General features: G+C 35.6%; 1 protein-coding gene across 1 annotated transcript in view; it reads left to right on the forward strand.

Moving 5' to 3' along the window:
* The window catches only part of LOC124629880 (ATP-binding cassette sub-family G member 1), a 30,568-nt gene extending 12,314 nt beyond the window's left edge, over window positions 1-18,254 (forward strand). Inside the window, exons 2-11 of the mRNA XM_047163536.1 lie at window positions 8,269-8,439; window positions 9,962-10,098; window positions 12,740-12,885; window positions 13,816-14,054; window positions 14,334-14,584; window positions 14,963-15,131; window positions 15,514-15,614; window positions 15,972-16,127; window positions 16,513-16,718; window positions 17,210-18,254. Of these exons, the coding sequence (XP_047019492.1) occupies window positions 8,269-8,439; window positions 9,962-10,098; window positions 12,740-12,885; window positions 13,816-14,054; window positions 14,334-14,584; window positions 14,963-15,131; window positions 15,514-15,614; window positions 15,972-16,127; window positions 16,513-16,718; window positions 17,210-17,351 (1,718 nt within the window). The 3' untranslated portion in view covers window positions 17,352-18,254. The remainder of the gene's footprint in view (window positions 1-8,268; window positions 8,440-9,961; window positions 10,099-12,739; window positions 12,886-13,815; window positions 14,055-14,333; window positions 14,585-14,962; window positions 15,132-15,513; window positions 15,615-15,971; window positions 16,128-16,512; window positions 16,719-17,209) is intronic.
* The last annotated feature ends 193 nt before the right edge of the window (window positions 18,255-18,447 follow it).

The following is an 18,447-nucleotide window of genomic DNA, read 5'->3' on the forward strand; positions in this document are numbered from 1 at the left end:
TGTGACAAATTGCTCGCACATTCGATTTCGTCATCAGCCTTGCCCTTAAAGGTTGTCTCTAAGACGGATTGGCTTATCTGTGTATTTTGACCCTTTATGCGCGTGCGTCAATGATTGAACCCATCGATTGTTGGTGTTTACACAGTGCTGTTAAAACAAACAATATGATATAAATAAAATTGTTCATAAGTAGGTTTAGAAACCAGTATTAATACTACTAGAACTTTTATCTAATAAAAAATAATAATGTATTAAAAACTACATATACTATGTATGCTTGAATTAATATAGTAAAAATAGCTATTTTCTGACGTCAATATCTCAAGACCTACAATAGGTATATTAATGAAATTTTGTATTTTAGATAAGTGAGGGGGTCTCAACAGATACTAGAAATTTGATATGCATAAATAAAATAGATTTTGAGTTACAGGGGGGTCGAATTTGGCCCGAAATGGTTCGTGTAATATAACCCACGGCCGGTGTGTCGCTTTTTTTGCTCGAACTTGGCGGATACACTGCCGTGTGTCTAGACTTTAGCACGCAATGATTTTGCATCACCGCCACTCCTTACGTTTTTATTTATGAGACCAGTAATATTAATTTTAGTGATCAATTTCTAAGATAGCCATTATTACCGTCCTTCCAGCAGTCGGCTAAAAAGTAGCAAAACCACACTGTCAAATGGTATTATCTGAGCACACATTTAGTGGTCGAGATAGGAACTGAGTAAGTTCTGAATTAAATTATGACTAAACGTTTCAAAGGCTGAATTGATTAGATAACTGTACCAGCATATTCACTACTACAATTAAATGTATTACTAATTGTGTTACAAGTTAGCAACAATGAACATATCGATTTTCATGTTTCATGTTTTTTTTCTTATTTTCACATTTGTGGCTAGTACCTTGCCTCTGTAAAAAGGTTAATCAGCAACGCCACAAAACCTTATCCTTAAAAGTTTCTTTCTTTAACATAAAGCAGGATTTATTCTTTTCCTTAACTGAAAATCCATTTAAAACATATTTGTTAGTGGCTCATTGATGGACATTTGTAACACGCAAAAATAACACTGTTATCATATTCCCAAGCCTTAGAAGCGAGGCCAGGCAGTGTTGCAACCGACCCACATTATTATCGAACTATTGTTCACAGCTGTTCATTACAAATTAACTGAAAATCTCTTATCTAGCCTACATAGTAGCTGTCTTTGGAAATAGGTATAAAGTATAATAAATCTATATACTATCTATAGTATTGACTAATGACGAAATCCTTTATTTAATCCGAGCCTAGTAATTGAGAGCCGGTTTGTAGACGTCAGAAATTGTTTTTCTACAGTTTAGAAATACGTCGGTTCTATGCAATAAAGAATAATCGTTACACCTACACGGATCTATAGATACGCCTCCTGAAAAGATGATCTTACTTAAGAAAGATTTAAGTACCTATAAGTCTTTCGTTAGAAATTGTAACAATGTTTTAATCATTTTTCCTGCGTGGATAGCAATAATCTTACAGGTAGGTATTTGGAATCGTGAACTATCTCATATAAATGAAATTCTATGACTGTCAAATATCAATACCACCATTATAATACTGTGTATGTAATCTATATAAATAAAAATGAAACCCGCTTTCTGTTGTCACGACATAACATGAAAACGGCTTGACCGATTTGGCTGAAAATTAGAGGGGAGGTAACTTATACCCGGGAGAAGGTTTAAGGATAGTTTTTGTCACCATCCGGCTACGGGACGCAGGTGAAACCGCGGGCGAAAGCTAGTTAGCTATATATCTACAGTTTCATAATTTAACAAAATCCAATATGAGTATGAACCGGATCTATAAACGCTGATATACGTAAGTCAATTAAAATTAAATCTTACAAACGTTATTTATGAAAAAATATTGACGCAAATGACAACAATGCTTAGTAATCCAATAACTAGTTGTGATAGGTATAGCTAATCAGTATTTTTATAAACGAATGAATGAATAAAATATACATAACTTTACACCTTTTTTTAAAAAGATTTTTAATATTTATATTTCATGATTTATATTTTGCAAACTTCTATCACAGATCTTCGACATTTCTTCAATTTTCAGTTGTTTTCTTTTGAAAATTTTCCTTCATTACGATTCTAAAGCTTCATGTGTGTATTACATGTCTGCTCAGCTGTCTGACTTTGAAACTATCGGGAAACGAGCATCCCGGATGAGAAAGGTCGGGCAGATAACTGATAACATTTGCATTTCCTCGTGTTATGCCAAATACACCTTCGTGAACAATCGTGTTTTACTTATCAATACATATAATAAATCTGTAAAAAAACTGTGTCTGTACATTGAATATATTAAAAAAATAATAATTGGGTGGGGTTTAGAAACAGTAATGGAGCACAAATCCAAAAAAAAAAAATTGTCTGTATGTCTGTATGTCTGTATGTCTGTTTGTTTGTACACGCTAATCTTCCGAACTACTGAACGGATTTCAATGATTTTTTCTTTGTTGTATCAGTATTAAGCCTGGTCAACATATAGGCTATAATTTATCTTCGAAACTTGAAGACCTGATGCAGAACTCCAACAGACCAATAAAACTATAAGGGATACAAATATGGTGCCGTGGCAAAAATTGTTTCATTTGATGAGCATTTTAAGCTGAGATAATAAATTTTAAGATCTGGAACACCTGATGTGGAACCCCAAGAGCCCAGCTTCTCTGTACCATATACAGGTATGACGTTTTAGCAAAAGTTGTTCAATTTGATAAGCACTTTCTATTGACTTATACAAATTGAAGATCTAAAACATCTGATGTGGAACTCCAGGGGCCCAGCTAGACTATAGCATATAGAGGTATGACGTTTTAGCAAAAGTTGTTCAATCTGATAAGCACTCTCTATTGACGCATTTTTCTTTTCTCTCTCACACAAACAAATAATAACGAAGATCAACAACGCTTGAATTTCGTGTTAAGTCACTGCTTAGTACAAATTTAACCGACGATTATCCCTTTATACACTATAGAAATGAATCCAAGGACAATCCTCGGTGGACGTCGTTAAAAAAAAAGACAATCCCCGGTTCTGTGCTAACTATTGAGGAAAACTACTTGGGCTATTGTGATGGGATGTTAGTGGATGACAATGTATTAGGTACATGTAAAAACGGCAGGTGGAGACTCGCCACCTCACTTACTGGGCCCCCGGGAACCAGTCACTGAATAGCAACAAGAGGGCAACAGGGATATGAGCGGCTGAAGGGTGAGGATACCTCGGCGGACTTTAAACGTAGATTACGCGCTCCCTGTGCTTACCATGAGGCACCTACCCTCCGAGCAAGGCTACTAATCCTGCTCTAGCGACGGCTCCACTCTGGACGGCCAAGCCAAGCCAGAGGCGTGAGATCTACCCCCGTCATGGTTCACTCCGACCGGCCGGAGATGGGGGACAGTATACACTCCCTGGAGAACTCAGTATATATAGCCCCGCGGGGTCGCTACTCCCCGTCATCAGCCTCAGATGTCCTGCGGTGCCTATATCTCATTATTATTGTCGTTATTATCTCAAGAGCCTTTGTCCCAATTATGTAAGGGTCGACTTCCAGTCACGATGCAACTGAGTACCAGTATTTTACAAGGAGCGACTGCTTATCTGACCTCCACAACCCGATTACCCGCTCAAACCAACACCCCTTGGTAAGACTTACTGGCTTCTGACTACCCATAACGACTGCCAAGAATGTTCAATGACAGCCGGAACCTACAGTTTAACATCCCCTCCAAATAACGGTCATTGGTATCCAAAATATACGTAGAAAGTACATACGAACTTAGAAAAGTTGCATTGGCAGGCACTTACCAGACCTGGAATCAAAGACGCACGCTCTTACTTAAGTTTAGTGGGTAGAGATTGGTTCTCTACCCACTAAACCACCACGAATTCCACTAAGTCACCACGACTTTGTCATCTATTTAATGATTATTTACGTAATATTTTTGCCACACACAACTTAAATGCGGACTAATTAGAATCACTACTTTTATCCCTATGTTCACGTCTATTGCGACTATTCAGATCTTTGATTTTGCTGACTCCGTAGTCGCTGGCATAAGGGACAGGATCCGCGTACGAAGTCGCGGGCAGAAGCTAGTTTACGTAATAAAGCTAACTTTTAGAACTACTTTGCATACCTATATTTGCAACAATTTTTTATAAAACTCATTGACAAAAGTCATTGCCACGCTGAATTTTTTATTAAACCTTTGTAAGCAAGTTTCTCACAAGAAACAAGACTTAAGTTAACAAACCAGAATTACAGTAGGTACCGAGCACGTCTAAAAAATAAACATTTTTGCAACTTATTAACAAAAAGGCTCATTAAACTTGGTTGAGTACAAGCGATATTTTCCCCAAGATGGAACGTGCATACTTATTATAAATTTATTTTATTTATCTCCACAAATAACATGCTAAATTACAAAAGATCAGCTGACAACGATTTGATAGGTACAGTTTGTAATTTGTATTATATCTGGAGTCTAAACTAAGCCGAATATTAAAACTACATTGTACACAAAGAGCTCGTTCGTCAGTATTTGGCATCGGCCGAACATTATCGTGTCGGTGTCAGCAACCTCGTGACGTCACTCACAGCTGATACCTGCGGATATAGGTCGTTGTATCTCAATCGACGAACTGACCTCTGACGTAACGCGACTTGCGAAATTTTACGCCTTTGTTAACGAAATTTCTTAAAAAAATATGATTATTTAGCTTCCGTTTTATGCGTTTGTATGTATTATTTTATTGAAGGTGTAAGAAATTGCAACGGATGAATGGATTTTAAGAGGTAATAGACATGTGTTGTCACAGCACAAAACGTTCACTGTTGGAGAGTGGCTTTTCCTATATTGAAGGAGGGATTACCCTCTATCAAGCAAAACCGATGCTTCTTCACAGTGGGATGTGGTTAGCTGCATGACATACCTAATTAATCCAAACTTCAATAATATTTATATCACTGCCTATAAAATGTAAATGTAAGAAAATATTTGAATGGTCATAAAACACATATTTACCTACCTGCATATATTATTTTTGTGAGTACAATGACATGTGACTAAAGGTAATTGTTTCTCTTTAATCATGTTTTTTTTTTTTAACGACGTCAAAAATCATCAAATGACCCCTCCCGCTGTGGGTTAGTAGCGGTGAGGGAGTGTTAGACTCTTACTGACTAAAAACCGTCGTGTTCCGTCATAGGCCTTTTATGTGCCAGGGCCGCGGTATCTGTTTCGAACAACCCGCAGCCCCGGCAGTAATCATGTATTTCAAGTGCATTTTTCCTCAAAAAATGTTTCAATAAGAATTGTCCGAGTTTCCTGAAATCGCTATAGTTACTCAGAAAGAGTTATACTTGTACCATATACATTTCGATGAATCAGCTGTAATGTTAGTTCGTGGGACAATACCTTCGAACAAAGATGTTTACTTTCCTCACTATGCCGATCGTAATGTCGGTCTGTCTGTCACGACACGTGTTGTGTACATTTACGTACATATACACAGATTGTGTATGTACATACTAGTGTAAAGTACCTATATCAGGTAGCTATCTTTATGACTGAATCGTAAAACATGTATCTATCTAGGCATGTAGGTAGAGATAAAAACAAGAATACTGAAGCCATAAAAGATTGATTAACAGTTAAAAATATTAATAGGCATATTAAAACAGGTGTTACAATATGTTTTAAAATTACCGTCAGTTCCATGAAGGTATTGTTAGATATCGATACCTAATTATATTAGTGTCAACAAAACCAGACTAAGCTTAAACAAACACCCTTTAAAATAAATAAAAATACAGTATTTTTATGAATAACAAGAAAATTATACTATTAAAAATGAGACCAAATGTCAAATTTTTCAGCAAGTCATCTGCAATCAGAGCCAAACAGTTGTTAAACTCGTTCCTAACACTGTTATCGTGCGCGCGCGCATGTTCATGTATCACTTTGTGTACAAACGTGTTTGTTTTCTCAATTAGCTTACTGAGCTTTTTGCGCAGTACATGTTCACAGAGTTCATGTATTGTTTTGTTATTGTTTTTATACGGGTGTGTCTTTGTGTGACGATGCATCTGCGAATTCGATAAATCTGTTGAGGGAGTTGTGGGGGAGGTGGGGGAAGCACAAGTTGCTTGCATGTGCCACTCTTCTTAAAATGCACATACGTGTATAAAGCTTTTCTGGGTCAGGACTCAATATTTCGGTTAGTTCACTAATTTAGAAATAGCAATTTCTCCACAAAGAGCTTGCCATTGTATATGTATGTACTTACAGCTAATATCGTGTACAAATAGCACAAACATATATGTAACAGCAAACCAACACCACAAAATTGCATAGCCACTCCTTTTCAATGCTAAGGTGATGTTAATATAAAGAATCCTGCTTTAGTACAGATGAAACGCCAAATGGTCTTGTCACTTCAATTCTCTTTATTAAAACGTGCAAAGTTTCAACACACACATTTAAAAGCAATTAAATAATTCACGGTCATTAGTCACTTTGTAAGAATATCGCTTTACGTTCTTCATAACAATCATAAGTCATAATTATTTAATGACACCTACATCGTTTAGTATACCTCGTAATAAAGATATTATTTATATCACTTTACCTATCTGGGTATATTATAGGCACACTTTATTAAAACCATGAAATCATCTAAGGAACCTAAATTAATGTGTATCCAAGCCAAAAAATAGTTTATTTATACCTAAAACTTAGTAGACAATAATTAATGTATTATCTTATTAGTAGTTAAGAAACCGTAAAAAAGGTTTTTTTTTTCAATTATTACTCAACCGATTAATTATTGTAAGTGATGGTGCAATTATAAACATTGCTCTTTGATACAATGAAATTGCTTAAGTGATGATAACATCAATAGCGGTCAAAATATATGTTTGATCTAGTTGCTATACTGATTACACTTCGATAAAAATCTTCAGGCTTAACTAGGAGCTTATCAATGATATCATATATCTAACATTAAGGCCCAATTACACGGACAATTTAAACGTCCATATTTCTTAAAACAACTGTATTCTTGAAAATTGTTACGTTATTTTTACAGCGAACGATATACATACATACTCAGATTTACAATTTTCTAATTGACTTTAGCTTGATCGAGACAGCAATCCGTTACCTTGTATATACTGAATAAATAAATTACTATTACTATTAATAAATTTGTATATACTGAAAATTGATTTTCTAATAAACAAGCAGTTTCAAGATCTAAGAAAATGCTCCAAAAACATAAGAAACAGCTCAACTTCGCAAATTTACAACACGATTAGAACAAACTACCAACTCAAGCTCGCGAATTTAAAATTACACGATAAAAGTACCACAGTTTCTAAGTGACAAATTCAAGATTACACACAGCCTTGACGACACGACAGGATATGTGAGTGTTAATTAAACTACACACACTGACAATTTTACTTGTCAAGTGCAACAGAACGTAATCTCTGACGTCAACAGAGGTTATCAGGGTTGAGACGAACCGCGGAAACTGTATAGGACCATGTGGGTCAAATAACGAGTAAATAGGTGGCTTTTGTATGCTGAGGAAGGCAGGTCAATATTTTGATGAATTACAGGAAATTGAGTTCGGCTATTGTTTTTGGAAAAGGTTCTTATCAGTTGAATGTTGGCCCGTGTTGCGTAGTTACACATTTTTTGTGTCAGTTTCAGGAATTAGGTTTTAGATCCAGCAAATGGTTTTAGATTTGTATAAGCTTTATCCGTCTACACACTTATTGATTGTGGAATGCTGTTATTGTGGGTTTTTTACATGTTTATACTAATGAAAATTTTCCCAATTGGAATAAAACTACAAATAAAATATGCTGGCACATGGATAAATCCGGAAGACAAGGTCAACAAGTCAGTCTTAAAATTGCGGTTAGATTAATTTAAATATTTATTAAGAAATTACACAATTCCATTTTTTTAAAGGCATAATTTTTTAATTTAAAATTTCATTAGACTTATAAAATGCACACCAAAAATATTTTATGTAATTTTCTAGAGGTAGAATTCGAATTCAGCTTGCCGTAAAATACTAACCAAAATATTACAGGCAATATACACATTTGAAGTTCTAAATCCAATTAATAATTCAAAAACAGAATGTTCATACTTCATAATTCTAATTTCAATCGTCATTGTTGCAGGCAGCAAACAAATTCTCCATGGCGTCCACGGCCGCCTTCGACCTCGTCAGCTCATCGCCATCATGGGACCCTCAGGGGCGGGCAAGTCCACCCTACTGGATGTGCTGTCGGGATACCGTATCACTGGAGTGGGGGGTGCTGTCTTCATCAATGGAAGAGGGAGGATAATGAGTAAGTAGCTTTCAAAGTCATTTCTTTATGCTTAGATCTACTTCTTTTAGGGAAGATATAAATATTTAATTTTTGCTTAGATCGGGCATAAGGACTTAGTCTGTAAAAAATTTCACACTCATACTTCTCAATATTAAAAATCTACCTTGAGAAACTCCTACTTTTTGTGAAAGAAGGTGACGCAACTTCTGAATATCAAACGTTTGACGCTGATGAATGATGGTTTTTATTGAGCTTTTTCTATCACTTTACTGACAGCATACAAGCTGAAAAAATACTTAAATAAAATACCACTTTATAATGCAAATAAATACAAAATGCACTTGATTAACGGGTTGCATCAATAACTGATTAGATTGCGCTCACGCAGCTGTTATCGCGAAAATAATTAGCTATGAACCAGGGACCCGGATTCTAGACTTAGATAATGCTGGGTTAGATCTATACATTCATGTTGCATCCGTGATAAATAACTTATTCACGTGATGGTTGCCACGGGTGTCTATTATCTACCTTCGTTGATAATAATATGAGTCATGGTGTCTACATTATTGGTCATCTGGGGCCTTTTTGCAGATTTTGGAGGTCTTAATATAGAATTTGTTATGCAGAGAGGTTTATTAACAGATGCAGAATATTATTTTTAGAAAATCTTTCTCCCTTTCCTTTTACAAAATCAACTCAATACATCTTCATTGCAACTTCAAGAGATCTGGTTCCAAATCGTAAACTAATGCTGTATACGGACAATTATTATGGTTACAAAAAAATCCTAGGAATTGATTTGCCCCTACCACATGTGAATAAAATGGAATGGAAACGAATCGTTTTGCTAGCGAATGATTGTATACCATTCGTAAGCAAACTAATTAATTCTTGTTAATGAAACTCGCCACATATCTGTACTTAAATCCTATCACAGTTCTAGTGGTTTAACTACTACTAAGGTCTGTGGTAACCATGACCTAGACAAGTTCTTGAATCGCACAGATCGGTGCGAAGCGAGTGCAATCGATTCCCAAGATCGTGTTACATGTCAATCTCGAATGCACGATTTCATATCGATATGACAGAGGCGATATCCATTTTGACAGATTATTCGATAAGTTAATCGAATAACTATAAATCAATTTAAAATTTGCGAGGAAGGTCTTAGTGTCAAACTGGTATTTTGGAGGTCTCGAATGTAACATACTGGTAGATAAAATTGATGAAATGTAATGTAGATATTATAACTAAATCACCATCGTCATCCCCCTGGAATTTTCCGAATTTTATATGTCGGGTCGGGTCGCAGCTCGTTTTCTACTTCCATCCCTTCCAGTTTGCCATAATCTCACAAGTAACATTCTTTCTCGCAATCTCTCAATCATAAATTGTAACTTAACGTGACTATGTACAGGTTTATAACATTGACTTTTCAAATCCTCAAGTAGGTAGCTATAGAGGACGAATTAGAGATATCTGTACTAAAGTCAGCATAAATAAAATCAAAATAAAATCTTCTTTTCAATGATTACAGAGAGGTTCAAGAGGATGTCCTGTTACATCCAACAGGACGACAGGTTACAAGGCTTGCTGACCGTGGGAGAGAACATGAAACTAGCCGCTGATCTCAAGCTGCCGACCAACTTAGACAAATACGAGAAGGGAGAAGTTGTAAGTTGATGTTACATTGAGCAGATTTAAATATGTATAATGTTGCATGTAAATTATGTTAACGTTAACTAACTCATAAAACTGTCAATTTTAATGTCTTGTATTCTGTCGATCTTATCTTTTTTTTATTACTTAAATAATTTGATCTAGAATCTAAATTATTTTTTCAATTAGGTATCGATATTAGGTTACGAATTTAAATAGTAACATTTAATTAATTTGATCATATTACTTAATTATACAGATTTTGTTTTAATTTTACCAACCATGGCTTGCATTGCAAATATTTTGAAACGTTTCATCCGATTGACATAGGAACTACAACAAACTTAGGTATCACAATGTGCTCATATAATGCAAATATTTGACTCACGTAGAACTAAATGGTCACATTTAGACATGACTTGAGTATTTATTTTGATACAATTTGTTTCGGACATAACGAACGTACATGCCTACGTACGTATGTTTTCATGAGTAGTTACGTATGTGTTGCATTATTAAGACAAAGGAGATAAAACAAAAGACGTGTAAAACAGCTTGCATTTATTTATTGAAACCTATTTGTCCGCTGGCTGTAGTAGAAACAATAAAAAGTAAAGATCTATTTTGTACGTTACATATTTTACGAAAATATGTTAACTTAAAAATAACTTCACAAGAAATAAATTCATGCACATTACAATGTTAACCGCACATTAACTTTGAAGTTTTGGTAAAAATTGAGAAATTGGCTTCCATGTAGAAATAGCTCTCAAGTTATTATTTGAAAACGTACCTGTTAAAATAACACATAATATAATATATTATACCGTTGCATGTTGTGTGCACAAAATTACATACAAATGCAGAAGTTAATGACACTACGGTCGGTAACCCAATTTTGGCAAATTGCATGTTTTGCAAACTTTTACGGTAATAGTGTGCATGTGTGTTTATTGCAAGTAATCAGTGATAAATTATTTTCAAATGCACAACTATTAAGTAATAAGTAATTTTAGCAATAGGTAAAATAGGCTAAAAAACGTCATTGTATGCAAATAATTTGATTGTATTAAGTTACGATTACTTTCAAAATAAACTATCAACCAACGGGCGAACTATCGGCCGACAGTTTAGTTTGCGAAGGCTCTTAGGGTATCAAACGAAATGAAATGAAATCGTTTATTTTGCAAGTTGGACATTACATCACTTTTACACGTCATTTTAAGAACGCTGAGGTCGGCATTTCCTAACTGCCTGATCCCTGAGAAGAAACGCCGAAACAAACTCAAGGGTCATAGTCTCTTTTAAAGTCCAAACATGTTATAAATCAAATAATATTATGTGTGAGTGTCACCATGTACGCGGTCTGGAATGGCCTTTTGAGGAAAGAGCCATTATATCAATATCATCATTTATTAACCGACTTCCCAAAAAGGAGGAGGTTCTCAATTCGGCCGGTATATATTTTTTTTCTATGTATGTACATCGATTACTCCGAGATTTATAGACCGATTTACATGATTCTTTTTTTGTTCGACGCGGAATAGCTGCCAGTTGGTCCCATAGTCATCAGGTCAGGATCTGATGATGGAAACCCTGAGAAATCGAGGGCAACCTTCGAAAGTTGTAGGCATACATAGAGTAAAAACTTGACACTCAGGTGTATGCTTGAAAGCACTATTTAACAGTGAAGGTTTGGAGCTGGCCTGATGATGGAGACCAGAAAGGGTCGAGGGGACTCGACAACTGAATATGTAAACTACCTCGTGTTTGTGCTTATATTATTTGTATTGACGAGACCTTTGCAACAGTGAAGGTTTGGAGCTGACCTGATGATGGAGACCAGAGAAGGTCGAGGGAACTCGACAACTGAATATGTAAAATACCTCGTATTTGGGCTTATATTCTTTGTATTGATGAGAACTTTCCAATTATATGGATAGTAACGACTATTCGTATCACTGAAAAGCTGTAAATAAAAAACTTTTTTACAAAAAAATTAAACCGACTTCCAAAAACACTAAAAAGTAAAAAAAACTAATTTTAGGTGCATAGGCTTAAAAATCGGTGGCAAAATTAACTTAACTTAACGTAACATCCATTAGACACCGACTTCTAGGCCGATGCACCTAAAATTAGTTTTTTTTTTTACTTTTTAGTGTTTTTATCAATATCATCGTACTACAAATAATGATTACACACTTGCAAAAGGAATTAACTATTTAACTACGTATTTTCCGCTTTTATACCTAAGCATCTTGCGATAATTACTTCGAAGAAATAATAACCCGGATAAAAACAAATTCCCTTCAATCTGTCAAAGAATAATGACAATTTCAAAGCTAGATAATTTAACAAGTAAGCAATTAGCAAAAATAATTTTGGCACTTATAATCACTTTTATTTATTTAATAGTTTAAGTACACACTTATTTAAGTACACTATTTATTTAAGAGTTACACACACAGAATACAGGCAAGATGAAAAATAGAACAAATAATACCAAGGCTTATTTGTTAAGAAATCTCTTCCAGTAGGTCCATTATGGGAGAGTTAGAATCATTTTCATCATTTATAATCAAATCACGTTCTCATTTGTCTTTTAAGTATAGAGAAGGATGCAATATCAAGCCTAAGTAAATATTTATCTTTTCAGATCGAGGATATCCTAACAAACTTAGGTTTGTATGAGCACATGAACACGCGAGGCGCACAGCTGTCAGGTGGTCAGAGAAAGAGGCTCTCTATCGCGCTGGAGCTCATCAACAACCCACTGATCATGTTCCTGGATGAGCCTACCACGTGAGTAGACTTGTAGCTACATAAGTCTGTATAAGAGAAAACTGCAATTAGTTTGATCAGGCTCATAAATCAGTAGGTATGCAGGTAATCTGCTTATTGCAACGATCTGTTATTGGACGGACTAAAAACTTAACTGTTAACCATCGGGCCAAACATCGGCCGACTCTATGTATAGGCTATGGGTCTGGTGTCTCTATTGCTACTAAAATCGATGGACCCATATAAGCCATTTAGCACCTCGATAACATATCAATTTGAATCAATCATGTAAATACTCCTTAATCCCCCCCCCCCCCCCTAGCTACTTATTATCAGAAGAAGGTCAAAATTAGATAAAATTGCAAATATCTTCATAAAAATACATTAGTTAGGTAACAGATTTCTACATTTTTAAAAATATTTGTTTAACAGTATCATTTTCCCTAGACTCGTTTTGTGTATGGTAATTGCACGTGCGTTCTATTTTAGGGCTAATAGTTAATATTACAATTATAATTTCCTCAATACTTGAACTTTTACCCCTGTATGTACATAACGATAGCAGCAATATGCACAAACAGAGGTTACACGTGACCGTATAGAATGGGGTCACCCTTCTTGCCAAGTAAACTAATATTATATTTATTGATGAGGATCATATCAAAATTGACTTTGAATACCGTTAATTGAATAGCTATTCAAAAATAGTTATAGTTATTTAAAGAAGTCAAAGTATTATTTAGAGAGCCCATACTATAAATAGGTATGGAGATGAATATATTAAAACAATCAGATATCCTAAAGAGACTTATTAAAAAGTTTTATTTCATTCATAATGAAGAGCCAATTCAACGTCGTAATGTTGTATGTTCGATTCGTAAGAATCATTCTTGTAATTTATAACTAGATACACAATATGTATATTTATTCTTACCATTTTCCAATCCCCAGAGGTCTAGACAGCTCCTCATGCACACAAGTGGTCCAGCTTTGCCGGAGCCTAGCGCACCAAGGTCGGACCATCGTGTGCACGGTCCATCAGCCATCAGCCTCACTGTTCGCACTATTCGACCAAGTATACGTGCTGGCAGCTGGAAGGTGCATGTACCAGGGCACCACTAAGAACTTGGTGCCTTATTTGGAGCAGGGTGGAATTCCTTGTCCGATTTACCACAACCCTGCTGATTATAGTGAGTGTGCTTTTGTTTTTGGATAAGTTGTTCATGTGTTGTGTAGTCCTGGTAATTCTGTGTCAAAAAATGGATGGGTCCTATTTATTGGTTGAAAAGAATACGAGGTACATAGTTTAATTGAACGATAAAAACAATTAGTAACAAACCTCCTCTATGTTAAACTGCTTCAGAGTAACAACATAAGAATTAATTCAATCACGAAGATGACTTATGTAGAGCATTAAAATCAGAACCAATTAAATCCGGTATTAAATTATTTGTCTCTTTTATCCTCAGTAATCGAGTTATCATGTGGAGAATACGGGCAAGACAAAATAGACCTGATGGCCAATAAATCCGAGAACGGGCGAGCCTTAGACTGGTTGGATGATCACCAGAATATTCCAACGATGGAAGGTCTTCGTAAGCTGCTGCCACTGAGTGTGCTGAGAGACACGGAACCAACAGGAGGTGATGAGGAAACCAGCCAGTCTAATCAGCTCAGAGTATTGATCAAGAGAGGCTTTATGAAGGCTAAGAGGGATGCGGTACGTGTTCATACTTTATAGCTCTAAAATTGTGTCCATATTACTAGATTCTTGAATATAGGACACGGTGCTTCTGGCCTTGAAAATAACATAATTGTCCCTGTCAAATGCTTGTTATTGATTTGAGGTTTTGCCTCATACCTACTCATTAAAAGTGGATCCAGGAAAGCTGTCTCTATATCTGTTTTTACTAAGACCTAAGTTAACAGACAACGTGAGCGACAGTTTTCATCGACAGCTGTTTGTTATGATTTTTTACGTTGAATTTCAAAAGTAAACAGTTATAATACTTATAATAATTAATCAACGTTTTCTGCCTAACCAGCTCTTATACTTCGCTAAAAACACGTTCTAATCAATTTCCAATTTTGTTTCCAGACGATGACCCACTTGCGTCTGATCGTGAACGTGGTGGTAGGCATAATGTTGGGGAGCCTGTTCATCAACGCTGGCAACGAGGGCTCTCGTGTCATAGAGAACTACAACCTGCTGTTCGCGATACTTATGCACCATATGATGTCTCCTATGATGTTGACTATCCTTACTTGTAAGTACGACAGTTTAGCCTTTGAAATAATAATTCCCTTGTAAGTAAAGATGTCCTTCTTCTTTAAGATAAAGAATAGAAAGAAAAGACAATAAGAGCTCGCTAGTTCCTTGAGCCCGTCGTAAGTTCTAGCGCAGGTATACACGAGACACAATATATTGTCTATTGTCTTATTATTGCTTATTAACTCTAAAGGGAAATTATGTTTTGTGAGATGATATCTATTCTGATTTAGAATGTAAATATTTGCATCTTAGTTTATTTGTAAAGTACTTAACCTATTCTGTATCAGATAACATTAGCTCATGATCGATCATTTCTGACCGCGATATTGTATCTTATAAAACGTTTTGTTTACATTGTTCTGTTTCTTTGTTTTCAGTCCCCAATGAGATGTCGATATTGTCCAAAGAGCACTTCAATAGATGGTACTCCTTAGGATCATTTTACACGTCTATAACGATCGTCGATCTACCTGTATCGGTGAGTTAACATTATTTACTAGTTACAAAAAAGATAAACATCTTAGTTATGTTCTTAACTCAGTCTCTGCACCAAAATTGTCGTCAGTCGGAGGTTTATGTATAGATTGCTTGAGAAAGTTAACATAAAGAGACTATCTCTCAATTATCATTATTTCAACTGTCGTCATTCTCATCATTCATCATTGTCATCTTCAGTTCTCTGGAAGCTGTCTTCCACACTTAAAAAAAAAAAGATAATATTCACACACCATACAAGTCATATAAGATCTGGTGTATGGTCTCGACTTGACTTTTTAAGTAGGTGCAGCCAAAGCAAATTCACAAAACACTTATAGCACGTCCTTACCCATTCCAGATAGTAGGCTGCGCAGTGTTCAGCGTGATAGTGTACACGATGTCGTCACAGCCGCTGGACATCGTGCGCTTCTCCATGTTCTTCTCCATCTCGCTGTATACCGTGCTCGTGGCACAGAGCTTCGGCCTCATGATCGGTGCTGTGTTTAGTGTTGTTGTGAGTATTCTGTTCTATTTTTGTTAGGGCATCATTTTGAAGAAAAATCTTGGTTTCTTAGTGATTCGGCAAACCAATTTTGGACAAGGCAATAAGGCAATTTTAGACTTGTCAATAAGATATTAGTTTTTTTCTTCATTGAGTAATTGGGTTAAAAACTTTCAAATCCCTAGTAAATAAGAGTTCAAATAAAATACGTGGTGTGTTTTTGAGTAGGTACTGTCTCGTAGTTTTTCTAAGAATTCAGTCCTAAGTTTTTCTAAGAATTCATGACCAGTTAAAATCTTACTGAATTTGATGGATGCCTTGCTTACTGAAGTTAAACATAAGTGAAGAATTCTCCACAACACACTTACTTATTCAAATCCCTTATTTTATTTTGCAGAACGGCACATTCTTAGGCCCAACGCTGTCAGTACCGATGATGATGTTCGCTGGTTTTGGAGTCACCCTCAGAGACTTGCCAGCCTATCTCCGCTGGGGTTCCTATGTGTCGTACCTGAGGTATGGCCTGGAAGGGTTCATCGGTGCCATCTACGGCCTCAATAGGCCTATCCTGGACTGCAATGAGGCCTTGTATTGCCATTACAAGTGAGTATATATTCCTTGCTAACTTTATAGGTGAGAAAGCGTGGTGATTCAATCATCAATCTTTCTCCGTAAGAGAGGAGCCCTGTGCCCAGAAGCAGGAGGATATAAATTCTCAACAAAAAAAAAGTATTTGTCGTTGCTTATTCCTCTGTGTTGTCTTATGTATTATGTAATTAATTGTGATGTTGCACACCACGGTTACTAAATGGTTTTTAATTATAACGGATTTTTATCTAGTGTCACAAACATGTAATTTTTTAATATGCTCCTCTATATTCCATTCTTAATCACTTTAATTGGTCTTACTTATGTTTTTTTTTTTTGTAAAGTCACTGAGAGATTAAGATCATGTCACATAATTATATTACGGCGCATTATTCAGAACTTTTTCTTGGTTTCGTGGTTTACCAAACTTCCTTGCTTCCTATCTAGGCATTGTCTAAGTCTTACCTTAACATTGCATAGTCTTAACTTTGTTATTTCTTCCACAGGCATCCACGAACCTTCCTCAACGAGGTAGCCATGTCTCCCGACCAGTTCTGGTGGGATGTCCTCGCTCTGTCCGTCTTCGTGGTAGTCCTCAGGATCGCAGCCTTCGTGCTCCTCAAGTGGAAACTGGATGCCGTGCGGTAAACATCGTCAAGACATGATGAGGAAAGTTCTGGGAGTTTGTAGTTTTAAGTCGTAAGAGAAATTGGCTGTTTGACTGTTAAACAAAAAGCTTGATAGGAAATTAATTTTGTTTGATACAGCGAGAAAATCATTCGTTCAAAATGTGCGCTTACGCATCTATATGTCGATTCGTGACAAAATTTCAGTAAATATTATATGACATAAGGTCAAGTTAAAACTGTGTCATATTAAATATTATAGTGTCAAAAATAAACAGAGCTGTGATAAGTTTCCAAAATATTTCGATTCTTTTCAGTTATTTAACCGTAATTTCTTATTTTTCATGCAAACACATTTCTGTTCTTTTCTTCTTTATTTATATTTTTTAAATTAAAGGCTGAGCGGTCTTTTGTATGAGAGCATTTTATGACGTAAAACTTTATAATTTTGTAGCTTTTGGATGATAATTAGCTTCCAATCAAAGGGTGATTATTAAATGAATATATTTTTGTAATTGAAAGTATAAGATTAAAATTGAACATCAGTTTATCCTCTTGCATACATAAAATTGAATTTGCTTGAAGCTATTGACGTCGACTGACAAAATTTTTGTAGGACGTCCATACGATTCCCATTAAATCTTTCCTAATCATAATAGGGTAATATTAGTGGATAAATGTAATATTGTTGTATGACATGATATCGTACCTACCAGTTTGTAGGAAACATATGTACACAAATGTTTTGTGTTAGTTTACTTGCCTATGTTAGTTGCTCAATTAGGTATTTATTTGTAACTAGACGTAGATATATAAACTTATAGGCTGTACTGAACTATTATATATGTAGGTAGAACTAAGAATATAAATGGTGATAATTTTTGTAAATATGTTTTTTGTAACATTAAACTTTTTAATTTTGGTACTTTTTGTTTTGATTTCTGCTTTCTACTCTACCCCGATAGCTTTCAGTGCCGAAACTAGGTCATCCACGATCGTTTTGCACATCAATCTAACTTGGATTATAGGTAATGGTCTTATCACAGGAAACTATACAGAGGCTCGTGTTTTTAAAAAGTGTGGTGAGTGCTGTAGAACGGCTACGTAGCCAAGAGCGT

Source organism: Helicoverpa zea, chromosome 4 (genome assembly GCF_022581195.2).
Source record: "Helicoverpa zea isolate HzStark_Cry1AcR chromosome 4, ilHelZeax1.1, whole genome shotgun sequence".
Classification (NCBI taxonomy): domain Eukaryota; kingdom Metazoa; phylum Arthropoda; class Insecta; order Lepidoptera; family Noctuidae; genus Helicoverpa; species Helicoverpa zea.